At 42.4% G+C, this 18,657-nt stretch overlaps 1 protein-coding gene across 2 annotated transcripts; it reads right to left on the bottom strand.

Annotated features, from left to right (window-relative positions):
• Window positions 1-605: 605 nt before the first annotated feature.
• Window positions 606-15,464, bottom strand: LOC120020309 (ras-related protein Rab-6B-like). Of its 2 annotated transcripts, XM_038963878.1 has the most exons (8): window positions 15,395-15,464; window positions 10,574-10,632; window positions 10,213-10,266; window positions 9,614-9,719; window positions 9,334-9,445; window positions 7,196-7,289; window positions 6,051-6,117; window positions 606-670 (listed from the first exon to the last, which is right to left on the bottom strand). In XM_038963878.1, the coding sequence occupies exons 1-8, from the start codon at window positions 15,462-15,464 to the stop codon at window positions 606-608; spliced, it is 627 nt and encodes a 208-aa protein (XP_038819806.1). The 2 variants fall into 2 exon arrangements, with proteins under 2 accessions (XP_038819806.1, XP_038819807.1); XM_038963879.1 differs by lacking the exons at window positions 7,196-7,289; window positions 9,334-9,445; window positions 9,614-9,719.
• Window positions 15,465-18,657: the final 3,193 nt, after the last annotated feature.

The following is an 18,657-nucleotide window of genomic DNA, read 5'->3' as shown; positions in this document are numbered from 1 at the left end:
TCCATTGGCTTTTTTCTTCTTGTACCACAGCACAGTTGTTCTATAAAAGTTGCCCATTGAGAGTTACACATTTTCACAGCTACAGTAACTTAAGGGTGAATCTACGGTAAATCAACTCCTGTGGAGAATATGATTTGGGACACATTGTTGATATGAGTATGCTATTATTACGCTATAAAACATTCTAAGTTAGTCAAGCAGCTCCGGGGTTCGAGAGGCATGAGATCAGCGTGCATGCGTGCTGCAGACATTCAGACAGGGCAGCCATCTTGAAAATGGACTGGCCCACTTCTCCCCATTTAAGCCTCATTTTTGGTGCTTTCCCTTTTATATAAAAAAATACAAAACATAACGGCGAAAATAATTCGAGTTTCATTCCATTTTCCTTTTTTTTTCCTTTTTTTTTTTTCTTGTCCGGCACTTAGCTACATATTGACAAAGTATACAATATTTTACAACTGAAGACTGAAATAACACTTGATTCGTCTAATCGGATATATACGGTATAAGGCCCATATCCAATCAGAAAAGTCAACTGGAAGCTAACCAGTAGGAAGCAACACAACAAGCCTATGGTGTGAAGGAAGCTGTCTGACAGCTCTGCATTAACACGAGCACCCGCCCTCTGGGACAGTGGGTTCTGCTGGTTTGTCCAGCTTTATGTCAATCACTGGAAAGTGTCCAATTAAGGAAAACTTGGGGAACACATAGAAAATGGTTAAACATTATCTGCATATTCCATTCTAAACAACAAAACTGTCACATAACAGTCAACAAAAATTACTTTAATGCAATATAATAGACCCTCTATCTTTCTCTCTCACACCCACACACACAATTCCACACTATATGTAACTACAGTACGCCCTCCTTCCAACCACAATAGTGTATTCTTCATCATGTCTCCCTAGTACAGCTCTGCTACCCAACTCGAGCCCTAAGGGCCCCGACATTATACATCGGGTTAGGAAGGGCCTGTTTTTTAAATCAATAACTAGGGTATTGGCCAGGCTTGGGTATCATTTTCAAGAATTATTCAATTGATCAATAACATTTTGAAGCTGAGCCATTCACACCCTCCTGCTCTTATTCACAGTGTCTCTGTACAATCATCTCTTAACATCATAACACGGTGTCAGAAGTGCTTCAACTGGAGAGATTATTTCACACGTTTGACAGAGTTTAGAGTGATCTAAAGAAGCTACTTAACAACTCAGTCAGTCCCTCTCTCGTCTGGTGAGCAACCAACTCAGTCAGTCCCTCTCTCGTCTGGTGAGCAGCCAACTGAGTCAGTCCCTCTCTCGTCTGGTGAGCAGCCAACTCAGTCAGTCCCTCTCTCGTCTGGTGAGCAGCCAACTCAGTCAGTCCCTCTCTCGTCTGGTGAGCAGCCAACTGAGTCAGTCCCTCTCTCGTCTTGTGAGCAGCCAACTCAGTCGGTCCCTCTCTCGTCTGGTGAGCAGCCAACTGAGTCAGTCCCTCTCTCGTCTGGTGAGCAGCCAACTCAGTCAGTCCCTCTCTCGTCTGGTGAGCAGCCAACTCAGTCAGTCCCTCTCTCGTCTGGTGAGCAGCCAACTGAGTCAGTCCCTCTCTCGTCTGGTGAGCAACCAACTCAGTCAGTCCCTCTCTCGTCTGGTGAGCAGCCAACTGAGTCAGTCCCTCTCTCGTCTGGTGAGCAGCCAACTGAGTCAGTCCCTCTCTCGTCTGGTGAGCAGCCAACTGAGTCAGTCCCTCTCTCGTCTGGTGAGCAGCCAACTGAGTCAGTCCCTCTCTCGTCTTGTGAGCAGCCAACTCAGTCAGTCCCTCTCTCGTCTGGTGAGCAGCCAACTCAGTCAGTCCCTCTCTCGTCTGGTGAGCAGCCAACTGAGTCAGTCCCTCTCTCGTCTGGTGAGCAGCCAACTCAGTCAGTCCCTCTCTCGTCTGGTGAGCAGCCAACTCAGTCAGTCCCTCTCTCGTCTGGTGAGCAGCCAACTCAGTCAGTCCCTCTCTCGTCTGGTGAGCAGCCAACTCAGTCAGTCCCTCTCTCGTCTGGTGAGCAGCCAACTGAGTCAGTCCCTCTCTCGTCTGGTGAGCAGCCAACTCAGTCAGTCCCTCTCTCGTCTGGTGAGCAGCCAACTCAGTCAGTCCCTCTCTCGTCTGGTGAGCAGCCAACTCAGTCAGTCCCTCTCTCGTCTGGTGAGCAGCCAACTGAGTCAGTCCCTCTCTCGTCTGGTGAGCAGCCAACTCAGTCAGTCCCTCTCTCGTCTGGTGAGCAGCCAACTCAGTCAGTCCCTCTCTCGTCTGGTGAGCAGCCAACTCAGTCAGTCCCTCTCTCGTCTGGTGAGCAGCCAACTCAGTCAGTCCCTCTCTCGTCTGGTGAGCAGCCAACTCAGTCAGTCCCTCTCTCGTCTGGTGAGCAGCCAACTCAGTCAGTCCCTCTCTCGTCTGGTGAGCAGCCAACTGAGTCAGTCCCTCTCTCGTCTGGTGAGCAGCCAACTCAGTCAGTCCCTCTCTCGTCTGGTGAGCAACCAACTCAGTCAGTCCCTCTCTCGTCTGGTGAGCAGCCAACTCAGTCAGTCCCTCTCTCGTCTGGTGAGCAACCAACTCAGTCAGTCCCTCGTCTTGTGAGCAGCCAACTCAGTCAGTCCCTCGTCTTGTGAGCAGCCAACTCAGTCAGTGCCTCTCTCGTCTGGTGAGCAACCAAATCAGCCAGTCCCTCTCTCGTCTGGTGAGCAGCCAACTCAGTCAGTCCCTCGTCTTGTGAGCAGCCAACTCAGTCAGTCCCTCTCTCGTCTGGTGACCAACCAACTCAGTCAGTCCCTCGTCTGGTGAGCAACCAACTCAGTCAGTCCCTCTCTCGTCTGGTGAGCAACCAACTCAGTCAGTCCCTCTCTCGTCTGGTGAGCAGCCAACTCAGTCAGTCCCTCGTCTTGTGAGCAGCCAACTCAGTCAGTCCCTCTCTCGTCTGGTGAGCAACCAACTCAGTCAGTCCCTCTCTCGTCTGGTGAGCAGCCAACTCAGTCAGTCCCTCGTCTGGTGAGCAGCCAACTCAGTCAGTCAGTCCCTCGTCTGGTGAGCAACCAACTCAGTCAGTCCCTCTCTCGTCTGGTGAGCAACCAACTCAGTCAGTCCCTCTCTCGTCTGGTGAGCAGCCAACTCAGTCAGTCCCTCTCTCGTCTGGTGAGCAGCCAACTCAGTCAGTCCCTCTCTCGTCTGGTGAGCAACCAACTCAGTCAGTCCCTCTCTCGTCTGGTGAGGAGCCAACTCAGTCAGTCCCTCGTCTTGTGAGCAGCCAACTCAGTCAGTCCCTCTCTCGTCTGGTGAGCAACCAACTCAGTCAGTCCCTCTCTCGTCTGGTGAGCAACCAACTCAGTCAGTCCCTTGTCTGGTGAGCAACCAACTCAGTCAGTCCCTCTCTCGTCTGGTGAGCAACCAACTCAGTCAGTCCCTCGTCTGGTGAGCAACCAACTCAGTCAGTCCCTCTCTCGTCTGGTGAGCAGCCAACTCAGTCAGTCCCTCGTCTTGTGAGCAGCCAACTCAGTCAGTCTCTCTCTCTCGTCTGGTGAGCAACCAACTCAGTCAGTCCCTCTCTCGTCTGGTGAGCAGCCAACTCAGTCAGTCCCTCGTCTGGTGAGCAGCCAACTCAGTCAGTCAGTCCCTCGTCTGGTGAGCAACCAACTCAGTCAGTCCCTCTCTCGTCTGGTGAGCAACCAACTCAGTCAGTCCCTCTCTCGTCTGGTGAGCAGCCAACTCAGTCAGTCCCTCTCTCGTCTGGTGAGCAACCAACTCAGTCAGTCCCTCTCTCGTCTGGTGAGCAGCCAACTCAGTCAGTCCCTCTCTCGTCTGGTGAGCAACCAACTCAGTCAGTCCCTCTCTCGTCTGGTGAGCAGCCAACTCAGTCAGTCTCTCGTCTGGTGAGCAGCCAACTCAGTCAGTCCCTCTCTCGTCTGGTGAGGAGCCAACTCAGTCCCTCTCTCGTCTGGTGAGCAGCCAACTCAGTCAGTCCCTCATCTGGTGAGCAGCCAACTCAGTCAGTCAGTCCCTCGTCTGGTGAGCAACCAACTCAGTCAGTCCCTCTCTCGTCTGGTGAGCAACCAACTCAGTCAGTCCCTCTCTCGTCTGGTGAGCAGCCAACTCAGTCAGTCCCTCTCTCGTCTGGTGAGCAACCAACTCAGTCAGTCCCTCTCTCGTCTGGTGAGCAGCCAACTCAGTCAGTCCCTCTCTCGTCTGGTGAGCAACCAACTCAGTCAGTCCCTCTCTCGTCTGGTGAGCAGCCAACTCAGTCAGTCTCTCGTCTGGTGAGCAACCAACTCAGTCAGTCCCTCGTCTGGTGAGCAACCAACTCAGTCAGTCCCTCTCTCGTCTGGTGAGCAGCCAACTCAGTCAGTCCCTCGTCTTGTGAGCAGCCAACTCAGTCAGTCTCTCTCTCTCGTCTGGTGAGCAACCAACTCAGTCAGTCCCTCTCTCGTCTGGTGAGCAGCCAACTCAGTCAGTCCCTCGTCTGGTGAGCAGCCAACTCAGTCAGTCAGTCCCTCGTCTGGTGAGCAACCAACTCAGTCAGTCCCTCTCTCGTCTGGTGAGCAACCAACTCAGTCAGTCCCTCTCTCGTCTGGTGAGCAGCCAACTCAGTCAGTCCCTCTCTCGTCTGGTGAGCAACCAACTCAGTCAGTCCCTCTCTCGTCTGGTGAGCAGCCAACTCAGTCAGTCCCTCTCTCGTCTGGTGAGCAACCAACTCAGTCAGTCCCTCTCTCGTCTGGTGAGCAGCCAACTCAGTCAGTCTCTCGTCTGGTGAGCAGCCAACTCAGTCAGTCCCTCTCTCGTCTGGTGAGGAGCCAACTCAGTCCCTCTCTCGTCTGGTGAGCAGCCAACTCAGTCAGTCCCTCATCTGGTGAGCAGCCAACTCAGTCAGTCAGTCCCTCGTCTGGTGAGCAACCAACTCAGTCAGTCCCTCTCTCGTCTGGTGAGCAACCAACTCAGTCAGTCCCTCTCTCGTCTGGTGAGCAGCCAACTCAGTCAGTCCCTCTCTCGTCTGGTGAGCAACCAACTCAGTCAGTCCCTCTCTCGTCTGGTGAGCAGCCAACTCAGTCAGTCCCTCTCTCGTCTGGTGAGCAACCAACTCAGTCAGTCCCTCTCTCGTCTGGTGAGCAGCCAACTCAGTCAGTCTCTCGTCTGGTGAGCAGCCAACTCAGTCAGTCCCTCTCTCGTCTGGTGAGGAGCCAACTCAGTCCCTCTCTCGTCTGGTGAGCAACCAACTCAGTCAGTCCCTCTTTCGTCTGGTGAGCAGCCAACTCAGTCAGTCAGTCCCTCTCTCGTCTGGTGAGCAGCCAACTCAGTCAGTCCCTCTCTCGTCTGGTGAGCAACCAACTCAGTCAGTCCCTCTCTCGTCTGGTGAGCAGCCAACTCAGTCAGTCCCTCTCTCGTCTTGTGAGCAGCCAAGCGGAGCCATTGTTATGGATACTCAGACATGTAGAGAGAATATTGGAGCAGATAAACGCAGCAGTGCAGGGATGGAGCAGGGGACAGACAGAGAGGAGCAGCTAACGGTACGGGCCAGGGAACGGTAGGGCCTGAATGTCGTGGGTATTGGAAGGGCTCAGGCTTAAATTTCATGCCCGTGCAGGGCTCTACTCCCTAGGTACAGGGGCCTACCCTGCTATACCATCACTAGGCTGCTATCCTGCTATACCATCATTAGGGGGGATCCTTTCCCCTTGTCCTATACTGCCCTATAAAACCTTTCATCTGTTGTAAAGGCCAGGTATGTTATATGATTAATGTGGTATTTAGTTACCTGAAACAAGAACAAGCCAATCAATCAAAATACATCATGAAGTACCATAACGTAGTTATTGAACTTTGCCTTTTGTAGGGCAGTATAGATTCCATACATACCATTGATCATATTACGGGTTCACTGCACTGGAGATGGCAGCCTATTTCTGCCTACTTCTTTATTACCGTACCAGCAACCACGATGAGTTAAAGGATTCTTTCCCTCTACTGAGTTTCTCTTCGTTGTTCTGAGCCTTGATTAACAGTGTTGAGTCACTCACTCTCTCTGTTCTAAAGGATACTGCCTTCAGGGTTCACATCGTCCAAACTCTCCATCCCAGGTAAGGTTGCTGCAACACGCCGAAACAGCTGGAGAGGGAGAGAGAGAAAGAGAGAGGGAGGGAGGAAGAAGGAGGAAGTGAAAGAGAGAGGGAGGAAGAGAGAGAGCAAGAGAGGAAGGGAAATAGTTTGAAAGAATAGAATAAAACTAACATAATAAATCAACATACTAGAAAGAATTTCCACAATCTAAATCTTATGTTTGAGTGACATGAAGCATATTAAGAAGCTAAAATTCTGAAATGTTGACTGCCTAATTAAGAAATGCTACATTTATTTGGCAAAGTGGGTGGGGTTATATCCTGTCTGTTTGGCCCTGTCCGGGGGTATCATCGGATGGGGCCAGTGTCTCCTGACCCCCCCTGTCTCAGCCTCCAGTATTTATGCTGCAGTAGTTTGTGTCGGGGGGCTAGGGTCAGTCTGTTATATCTGGAGTACTTCTCCTGTCTTATCCGGTGTCCTGTGTGAATTTAAGTATGCTCTCTCTAATTCTCTCTTTATCTCTTTCTTTCTCTCTCTCGGAGGACCTGAGTCCTAGGACCATGCCTCAGGACTACCTGGCATGATGACTCCTTGCTGTCCCCAGTCCACCTGGCCATGCTGCTGCTCCAGTTTCAACTGTTCTGCCTGCGGCTATGGAACCCTGACCTGTTCACCGGATGTGCTACCTGTCCCAGACCTGCTTTTTTCAACTCTCTAGAGACAGCAGGAGCGGTAGAGATACTCTTAATGATCGGCTATGAAAAGCCAACTGACATTTACTCCTGAGGTGCTGACTTGTTGCACCCTCGACAACTACTGTGATTATTATTATTTGACCATGCTGGTCATTTATGAACATTTGAACATCTTGGCCATGTTCTGTTATAATCTCCACCCGGCACAGCCAGAAGAGGACTGGCCACCCCTCATAGCCTAGTTCCTCTCTAGGTTTCTTCCTAGGTTTTGGCCTTTCTAGGGAGTTTTTCCTAGCCACCGTACTTCTACACCTGCATTGCTTGCTGTTTGGGGTTTTAGGCTGGGTTTCTGTACAGCACTTTGAGATATCAGCTGATGTAAGAAGGGCTATATAAAAACATTTGATTTGATTTGATATAGCAAGAATCACCTGTTTGACATTGGTGCCTGTCTTGGCACTAGTTTCGATGAACATCACGTTCAGTTCTTTGGCTCTCTGCTCTCCCGCCTCAATAGTGATTTGCCTGTGGGAGAATCAGACCATAGCATGCATTCAAATGTTTCAAGGGAAATACTTGATAGACATCTTAAACGGTTTATGTAGAACCAATGACGTTGAACAATTGATGCATAGTTGAATCAAATCAGGTGACTCATGTTCACGCTGTAAATGCATATATAATCCATTTAAAGGGATTGAAAAAGTAGCATTAAGGCAGACAAACTACCCCTCCGGAAAGCTTATACAGGGATGCTGGCCCGTGTTGACTCCAATGCTTCCTACAGTTGTGTCAAATTGGCTGAAAGTCCTTTGGGTGGTGGACCATTCTTGATACACAAAGGAAACTGTTGAGCGTGAAAAACCCAGCACCGTTGCAGTTATTGACACATATAACAGGTGCGCTTGGCACCTACTACCATACAACATTCAAAGGCACTTAAATATTTTATCTTGCCCATTCACCCTCTGAATTGCACGCATACACAATCCATGTGTCAATTGTCTCAAGGCTTAAAAATCATCCTTTAACCTGTCTCCCTCCCTTCATCTACACTGGTTGAAGAGGATTTAGAAAGTCGGTCTATGTCATGCTAAGAGCATGGGTAACTAATGTTTTGTACAGTCAGTGTATATGTAATACATTTGTCAGATATAAACTAGAGCAGGGATCATCAACTAGTTTCAGACAGGGATCATCAACTAGTTTCAGGCAGGGATCATCAACTAGTTTCAGACAGGGATCATCAACTAGTTTCAGACAGGGATCATCAACTAGTTTCAGACACGGATCATCAACTAGTTTCAGACAGGGATCATCAACTAGTTTCAGACAGGGATCATCAACTCGTTTCAGACAGGGATCATCAACTAGCTACAGACAGGGATCATCAACTCGTTTCAGACAGGGATCATCAACTCGTTTCAGACAGGGATCATCAACTCGTTTCAGACACGGATCATCAACTAGTTTCAGACAGGGATCATCAACTAGTTTCAGACACGGATCATCAACTAGTTTCAGACAGGGATCATCAACTAGTTTCAGACAGGGATCATCAACTAGTTTCAGACAGGGATCATCAACTAGTTTCAGACACGGATCATCAACTAGTTTCAGACAGGGATCATCAACTAGTTTCAGACAGGGATCATCAACTAGTTTCAGACAGGGATCATCAACTAGTTTCAGACAGGGATCATCAACTAGTTTCAGACAGGGATCATCAACTCGTTTCAGACACGGATCATCAACTCGTTTCAGACACGGATCATCAACTAGTTTCAGACAGGGATCATCAACTAGTTTCAGACAGGGATCATCAACTCGTTTCAGACAGGGATCATCAACTCGTTTCAGACAGGGATCATCAACTAGTTTCAGACAGGGATCATCAACTAGTTTCAGACACGGATCATCAACTAGTTTCAGACAGGGATCATCAACTAGTTTCAGACAGGGATCATCAACTAGTTTCAGACAGGGATCATCAACTAGTTTCAGACAGGGATCATCAACTCGTTTCAGCCATGGAACAATTTTTTTGAGGATGGTCGGCTGGCCGGAACATAATTACTAATAATTTGTAGTGCAAATTGACCGCAAGAAGCCCAGACAGATATGTTTGACTAAAACATAATCATTACAAACCTTGCTTACATTTGTATACAAGCATGTGTCTTTCTATTATGCACGGGAACACTTGGGACCAGATTTCTTACATTAAAATAACTTGGAGCTGATTTCCTGTTGTTTTTACAGTCTTACAGTCCTGGGGAGGCAGGTAGCCTAGTGATTAGAACATTGCGCCAGTAACCGAAAGGTTGCTAGATTGAATCCCCGAGCTGACAAGGTAAAAATATGTTGTTCTGCCCCTGAGTAAGGCAGTTAACCCACTGTTCCTAGGACACCATTGTAAATAAGAATTTGTTCCTAACTAACTTGCCTAGTTAAATAAAGATAAAATAAATAAAAATTATGTCCAACAACTTGGGGGGACAAATATTACCACCAGTGGCCCAAATTCGGCCCGCGGGCTGCCAGTTGGGGAACCCTGAACTAGACCCACCTCTTCTCCTCCAGGTCTGTCTTGTTGCCCACTAACATGATGATGACATCACTGCCCCTCTCTGTTCGAACGTCATCAATCCACTTACAGGTCTGCTGGAATGAGTTCATGTCTGTAGAGGAAATACATAATTTACAACATTTTTACTGTATTTTACTGTGTAAACCAAAATGACACGCCACTATAGTACACAGGGTAACTGTGTGTGTGTGTGTGTGTGTGTGTGTGTGCGTGTGCGTGTGCGTGTGGTTCTGCTTGTTGTGTGAGTTGCAATGCTCACTTGTGATGTCATACACCACCACAGCGACAGTAGAGTCCCGTATGTAGCTAGGAATCAGACTCCTGAAGCGCTCCTGGCCAGCCGTATCCCACAGCTGCAGCCTCACCTAGATAGATAGCATACACAGAGATACAGTACTGGCTAAACAACAGCTCTGTATTAACACGTGTATTTAAGTTCATTTCACCAGGTAAGTTAAATGAGAATACATTCTCATTTATGAATGCCTCATCGATGTAATTAGTATGTAGTATGTACAAGTATGTATAGTTCAGTGGAGGCTGGTGGGAAGAGCTATAGGAGGATGGGCTCATTGTAATGGCTGGAATGGAATAAATAGAATGGAGTCAACCATGTGGTTTCAATATGTTTCATGGGGTTGATACCAATCAATTTATTCCATTCAAGCCATTACAATGAGCCTGTCCTCCTATAGCTCCTCCCACCAGCCTCCTCTGGTATAGTTAGTATGTCTTGTATACTAGGAGAATTGGAGTGCTATTGTGCTAGTTAGCGTGCTAGGCCACTAAAAAGTGTAGAAATAATGTAGTCTGTGTTGATCTGTGTGTTCCTTTCAGGAAACTGACAGAGTTTCTTACTGTTCGGTCCTCCAGGTACATGGTCTTTGATAAGAAGTCAATCCCAATGGTTGCCTGTCAAATAAAACAACAGGAAAGTGATATTAGCAATAATAGAACAATAAAATAAGTCCCACGGGGTACAGTGTTTTACCCTCTATAGTTTGTTATTCACAAAAGAAAATATGTATTGTGATAGATAGGAAACATAAGAAGCTATTCAGTGTGTAGGCCAAGCACTGACATCTAATCAAATCTATGGTAAATAGATTTGTATTGCCCTTTGTACTTTGTACTGTAATTGATGTCCTGTAATGTGTTTCTAATTTATGTCCTGTAATTTGTTTGTACCTGAACATTAAATGAAGGAGCCAAGTTTTACCTGATATGTGTTGTCAAAGCTGTCGTACATGAACCTGGTGATCAGTGATGTTTTCCCCACTGGAAGATGAACAGAACACAAGGGTGAACATAGATACATACATACAGTACATACAGTATATACATACACACATCCATACATACAGTATATATACACATTCATACATATAGTATATACATACATACAGTATATACATACATACATACATACATACATACATACATACATACATACATACATACATACATACATACATACATACAGTATATACATACATACATACAGTACATACATACATACATACATACATACATACATACATACATACATACATACATACATACAGTATATACATACATACATACATACATACATACATACATACATACAGTACATACATACATACATACATACATACATACATACATACATACATACATACATACATACATACAGTACATACATACATACAGTATATACATACATACATACATACATACATACATACATACATACATACATACATACAGTATATACATACATACAGTACATACAGTACATACATACAGTATATACATACATACATACATACATACATACATACATACATACATACATACAGTATATACATGCATACATACATACATACATACATACATACATACATACATACATACATACATACATACATACATACATACATACATACATACATACATACTGCATATACATACATACATCCACACACACAGTATATACATACATACATACATACTGCATATACATACATACATCCATACACACAGTATATACATACATACATACATACATACATACATACATACATACATACATACATACATACATACATACATACATACATACAGTATATACATACATACATCCATACACACAGTACATACATACATACATACATACATACATACATACATCCATCCATACATACATACATACATACATACATACAGTATATACATACATACATCCATACACACAGTATATACATACATACATACATACATACATACATACATACATACATACATACATACATACATACATACATACAGTATATACATACATACATCCATACACACATACATACATACATACATACATACATACATACATACATACATACATACATACATACATACAGTATATACATACATACATCCATACACACAGTATATACATACATACATACATACATACATACATACATACATACATACATACATACATACATACATAAATATAGTGCATTCAGAAAGTATTCATACGCATTGACTTTTTCCACATTTTGTTATGTTACGGCCTCATTTTAAAATTTATTAAATTGGGGGGGTTTTCTCATCAATCTACACACAATACCCCATAACGACAAAGCAAAAACAGGTTTAGACATTTTTGCAAATGTATACAAAATAATAAACTGAAATATCACATTTATATAAGTATTCAGACCCTTTAATCAGTACATTGTTGAAGCACCTTTGGCAGCGATTACAGCCTCGAGTCTTCTTGGGTATGACGCTACAAGCTTGGCACCCCTGTATTTTGAGGAGATGCTCCCATTCTTCTCTGCAGATCCTCTCAAGCTCTGTCAGGTTGGATGGGGAGCGTCACTGCACAGCTATTTTCAGGTCTCTCCAGAGAGGTTAGATTGGGTTCAAGTCCGGGCTCTGGCTGGGCCACTCAAGGACATTCAGAGACTTGCATTGTCTTGGCTGTGTGCTTAGGGTCGTTGTACTGTTGGAAGGTGAACCTTCGACCCAGTCTGAGGTCCTGAGCGCTCTGGAGCAGGTTTTCATCAAGGATCTCTCTGTACTTTGCTCGTTCATCTTTCCCTCGATCCTGACTCGTCTCCCAGTCACTGCCGATGAAAAAAAATCCCCACAGCATGATGCTGCCACCACCATGCTTCATCGTAGGGATGGTGCCAGGTTTCCTCCAGACGTGACACTTGGCAGAACAAAGAGTTCAATCTTGGTTTCATCAGACCAGAGACTCTTGTTTCTCATGGTCTGAGAGTCCTTTAGGTGCCTTTTGGCAAACTCCAAGCGGGATGTCATGTGCCATTTACTGATGAGTGGCTTCCGTCTGGCCACTCTACCATAAAGGCATGATTGGTGGAGTTTTACAGAGATGGTTGTCCTTCTGGAAGGTTCTCCCATCCCCACAGAGGAACTCTGGAGCTCAGTCAGAGTGACCATCGGGTTCTTGGTCACCTCCCTGACCAAGGCCCTTCTCCCCCGATTGCTCAGTTTGGCCGGGCGGCCAGCTGAGGAAGAGTCTTGGTGGTTCCAAACTTCTTCCATTTCAGAATGATGGAGGCCACTGTGTTCTTTGGGACCTTCAATGTTGCAGAAATGTTTTGCTACACTTCCCCAGATCTGTGCCTTGACACAATCCTGTCTCTAAGCTCTTTAGACAATTCCTTTGACCTCATGGCTTGGTTTTTTCTGAAATGCACTGTCAACTGTGGGACCTTATATAGACAGGTGTGTGCCTTTCCAAATCATGTCATTATGGGGTATTGTGCATAGATTGATGAGGAAAATGTTTTATTTAATACATTTCAGAATCAGGCTGTAACGTAACAAAATGTGGAAAAAGGGAAGGGGTCTGAATACTTTCCCGATGCTCTGTACATACAGTGCCTTCAGAAAGCATTCAGACCCCTTGACTTTTTTCAATCAAATACATACATACAGGTAACTGCCAAAATAATTCTGGCGTTGTGCCTGAGACAGCGTTTATCAACACCATCAACAAAACATCAAATGATGGAATTTCTTGTGGAAGAATGGTGTCACATCCCTCCAATAGAGTTCCAGACACTTGTAGAATCTATTGTCAAGGTGCATTGAAGCTGTTCTGACACACCCTATTAAGACATTTTATGTTAGTGTTTCCTTTATTTTGGCAGTTACCTGTGCGTACCGTGCAGAACATACATTGTCTACATACATACATACATACATACATACATACATACATACATACATGCATACATACATACATACATACATACATACATACATACATACATACATACATACATACATACATACATACATACATACATACATACTGTTACGAAATCAATAACTAGCCTATGGATAATGTTGCACTCGCTTTGTCTAGGTGTCTTAGGCTCCTTGTAGCTAAGTACATCACAGTTAGTAACCTACAGAAGGCTATGGGCAGTGGCCATTACAGGCTTGAAATCAGCACCACACCGCTACATTACCACATACCTTACGGAAAACCATTAGGGTGTTAGCTACATACAAATGCAATAACACACATGCTCACACACACACACACACACACACACACACACACACACACACACACACACACACACACACACACACACACACACACACACACACACACACACACACACACACACACACACACACACAGAGCACCATGGGCAGCTACATCTCAGATTAATTTTCTATGGAAAGCCATGACACCTACCATTACATACACACGCACACACACACATACAGTGCATACATACACGCACACACACACACACACACACACACACACATACAGTACATACAGTACATACATACACACACACACACACAGGAACATACACTAAATTATGGACATGAGTGACACACATCTCATCTTTCTCACTCACTCACTCACTCACGCACGCACGCACGCACGCACGCACGCACGCACGCACGCACGCACGCACGCACACACACACACACACACACACACACACACACACATACACACACACACACACACACACACACACACACACACACACACACACACACACACACACACACACACACACACACACACACACACACACACACACACACACACACACACACACACACCCTAACACAGCATCCATTCTATTACAAATAAACCACTAGTATTTTTCACTTCCATGATTGTACCGAGATGTGTATAGCCACTCCGACTGTCTGATGTCTGACCAGTGACCACATATTCCAAGAGGTTTATAGCGCTAAACCATTATCGATCTAGACTCCTGAATCTGTGCCATATCAACCACGTAAACAGTCATTGTTCCCTAAATCATTGAATTATTGAATACTTCATCATGTTACGACACGGAAAAACCATTCGTGACTATCATTCTGTTACGGAACTGTGAGTCAAGTGATGGAGATTGGAGACAGTGACTGCGAGGTTTATATATTCTACAGACATCGCCAACCTGGGTGTGTCCCGAACTGACACATGGGAACTGTTTGTCTATTTATCCCTTTTAAACCTAAAAAAATTATAGCTTGTCATGTCATACATTTTAATGTTACATTTACGCATATAATCAACGATGGAACTGTGATAACATGTTATTATAATCTTGAAACAGAACGAATCTTTCTGCCGGTCACTGCACCACATCAAAACATACAAATTCGTATTTCACGTCGTCTACTGTAATCTTTCTCTAATACCAATTATACATTAAAATAAAACATGTTTAAATAGAGAAATTGGTTTAAATAAAATATGAACATCTGGAAACCCGGGAAGATAGATTTATTTCATGACGTTTAAGATCACAATGGATGACTAATCAAATTTTCTACAAAAACAAAATCGTGACAGCAACCGGTGAATTGGTTGATTGAGCTAACATATAACACAACCTCTCAAAACATTTACAAAATAGTGAAAACTTTCAAATAGACCAAATAACACAGTTATGGCCTTCAGGATGCATTAGCATGTTTGGCAAGTGATAACCAAGCAAGCCTCCAAGGCTCTCCAAAATGCTCGACTCACCGCTCTGTTCTCCTAAAAAGACGAGTTTAAATTTCCTCAGAGGGTTCCCCAAGTCTCCTCCGGCGGACATGGTTACAGCGATAAAACTCTATCGGATTATAATACAGGTTTTCTGATCCAGAGGCGTTGTTTCTTTCACTATCGGTGTGTTGGGATCCTCCTCTGCTCATATAATGATGGGAATGCAGCTCAGCATCGTCCTGTCAATTTAGGATGCGTGTGCGCCTGTGCGCGACCTCACCTTATTCGTTCTCTCACCTTCTGAAATATTATGGCATTTTCTACCGTTATTCCTTACATTTACACCGTGTATGCATATTCAGCAATGTAAGTAACATAATGCAATAGCTGTGTTTTCAGGTTAGTTTTATTTCCAAACACATTGTATTATAAACAATTTGTTATAGCAATATGACATTCACATTCATTCACAAATAGTGTCATTGATACAAATCCTCATAAAATTAAAAACGATGCGAATACTGTACAATAAACCCGTAGCATATACCGTTTTTCATGATAAGCAAACCGAAAACATTCCTTTATCAAAAGTCCCTTCAAAATGGAAGAAACTGCTATGTTAATTTGTATTATAGTCTAAAATAAAATATTCGATGTTGATACAACATAATATAATAATAACATGGTCATTCAGCAGGCACTTTTATCCAAAGCGACTAACCGAGCTTTCATTGACAGTGGCACATATTCAGTTTAATTGGCCAATGCGGGAATTGAACTTGCAACCATAGTGTTTCCAGTATTGTGATCTAACTTGAGCTGAAGGTACCAATGGCCTTGACCCTCTCAGGCTCAGTGCCTTCCTCTTACACCGGCCTCCCAGGCTCCTTCTTAATACTCAGGCCAGGCCTGTGATGGCTGTAATCTCCAGCCAGCCAGGAATAAGAGCACTGACCAAAGGCACGTATAACCCACCTGTAGCCCAATAACCCGAAAGGTTGCTGGTTCGAATCCCCAAAGCTGACTAGGATAAACATCTGCCGATGTGACCTTTAACAAGGCACTTGACCCGAACTGCTCCTTAAGTTGCTCTGGATACGAGCATCTGCTAAAATGTGTAAATAAAACGTTCACGAAAAACAAGGACAACAAGACTTTGTTCGTGGCGACCCCTAATTTACAAGCACATCAAGTGCATCTGCACCTGTTCCGAAGGATGTTGTTTGTTGTAGTAGTAACCACAGGCGCTCAGTTTATTCCCACAGGCCTGCTTCCACCAGACACAGGAGTAGTCAATGGCCAGTTTAAACACAGCAAGGGCTGGCAGCCAGGCTGAAGTATATATGAAATATATGGATTGAAACATATTTGGAATCTATATTGAACAAAAATATAAATGCAACATGCAACAACTTCAAAGATTTTACTAAGTTACAGTTAATATAAGGAAATATGTCAATTTAAATCAATTCATTAGGCCCTAATCTATGGATTTGACATGACTGGGCAGGGGCGCAGCCATGGGTGGGCCTTGGAGGGCATAGGCCCACCCACTTGGGAGCCAGGTCCAGCCAAATCTAATAATATTTTCCCCACCAAAGGGCTTTATTAAAGACAGAAATACTCCCCAACTGTCAGGTGGATGGATTATCTTGGCAAAGGAGAAATGCTCATTAACAGGGATCTAAACAAATTTGCGCACAAAATTTGAGAGAAATAAGCTTTTTGTGCGTATGGAACATTTCAGGGATTTTTTTTTCTCAGCTCATGAAACATGGGACCAACACTTTACATGTTTTGTTTATATTTTTGTTCAGTGTAGATGGGGTTGTGGGGTGAATCCAGTGAAGACCATGAGGATCATGGAGGGCAGGAGATGGGGGTTGCTCTTGGTAGAGGAACCTGGACGGGTGTGCCCATCCCCATGGCAGCCCCACCAACAGTCACAGCAGGCACAGCGGGCACACAGCTACACATGGAGTAAGCCTGGGAGGAGAGGTCTGACTAGTTTATATTACATTCTTCCAAATGTCTTTGAAATACTGCTGTCTTGCCAGTTGCCACAGATCTGGGACCAGGCTAGATATCAAATATAATAACAATAACAATATAACAACATATTATAATAATAATTTATAATCATAATATAATCATAACAAGTATATATTATAATAATCTAGAATAACAATAGCAATCTATAATAATAATCATCATCTATAATAATAAACTATAATAATAATCTATAATAATAATAATAATCTATAATGATACTCTCGAATAATAATATAATCTATAATAATAATCTATAATAATAATATATAATAATAAATAAAAATCTCTAATAAAAATCTCTAATAATAATATATAATAATAATATATAATAATAATAATAATCAAAAATAATAATATATCATCATAATAATAATCTCCAATAATAATAAGATATAATAATAATAATATATATTAATAATATATAATAATCATCATCTCTAATAATAATCTCTAATAATAATAACAATCTATAATAATAATAATTTATAATAATACTAATAATATAAAATAATAATAATATATAATAATAATATATAATAATAAATAAAAATCTCTAATAAAAATCTCTAATAATAATATATAATAATAATATATAATAATAATAATAATCTAAAATAATAATATATCATCATAATAATAATCTCCAATAATAATAATATATAATAATAATAATATATATTAATAATATATAATAATCATCATCTCTAATAATAATCTCTAATAATAATAACAATCTATAATAATAATAATCTATAATAATACTAATAATATAAAATAATAATAATATATAATAATAATATATAATAATAATATATAATAATAATATATAATAATAATAATAATCTATACTAATATATAATAATAATATATAATAATAATATTTAATAATAATATTTAGTAATAATATATAATAATAATAATCTCTAATAATAATATATCATCATAATAATAATCTCCAATAATAATAATATATAATAATAATAATAATATATATTAATAATATATAATAATCATCATCTCTAATAATAATCTCTAATAATAATAACAATCTATAATAATAATAATCTATAATAATACTAATAATATAAAATAATACTAATATATAATAATAATATGTAATAATAATATATAATAATAATAATAATCTATACTAATATATAATAATAATATATAATAATATATAATAATAATATTTAATAATAATATTTAATAATAATATATAATAATAATAATCTCTAATAATAATATGT

Source organism: Salvelinus namaycush, chromosome 25 (assembly GCF_016432855.1).
Source record: "Salvelinus namaycush isolate Seneca chromosome 25, SaNama_1.0, whole genome shotgun sequence".
In the NCBI taxonomy this organism is placed as follows: Eukaryota; Metazoa; Chordata; class Actinopteri; order Salmoniformes; family Salmonidae; genus Salvelinus; species Salvelinus namaycush.
Note: the sequence above shows the minus strand (reverse complement) of the source record. Positions and strands in the feature narration are given on the sequence as shown.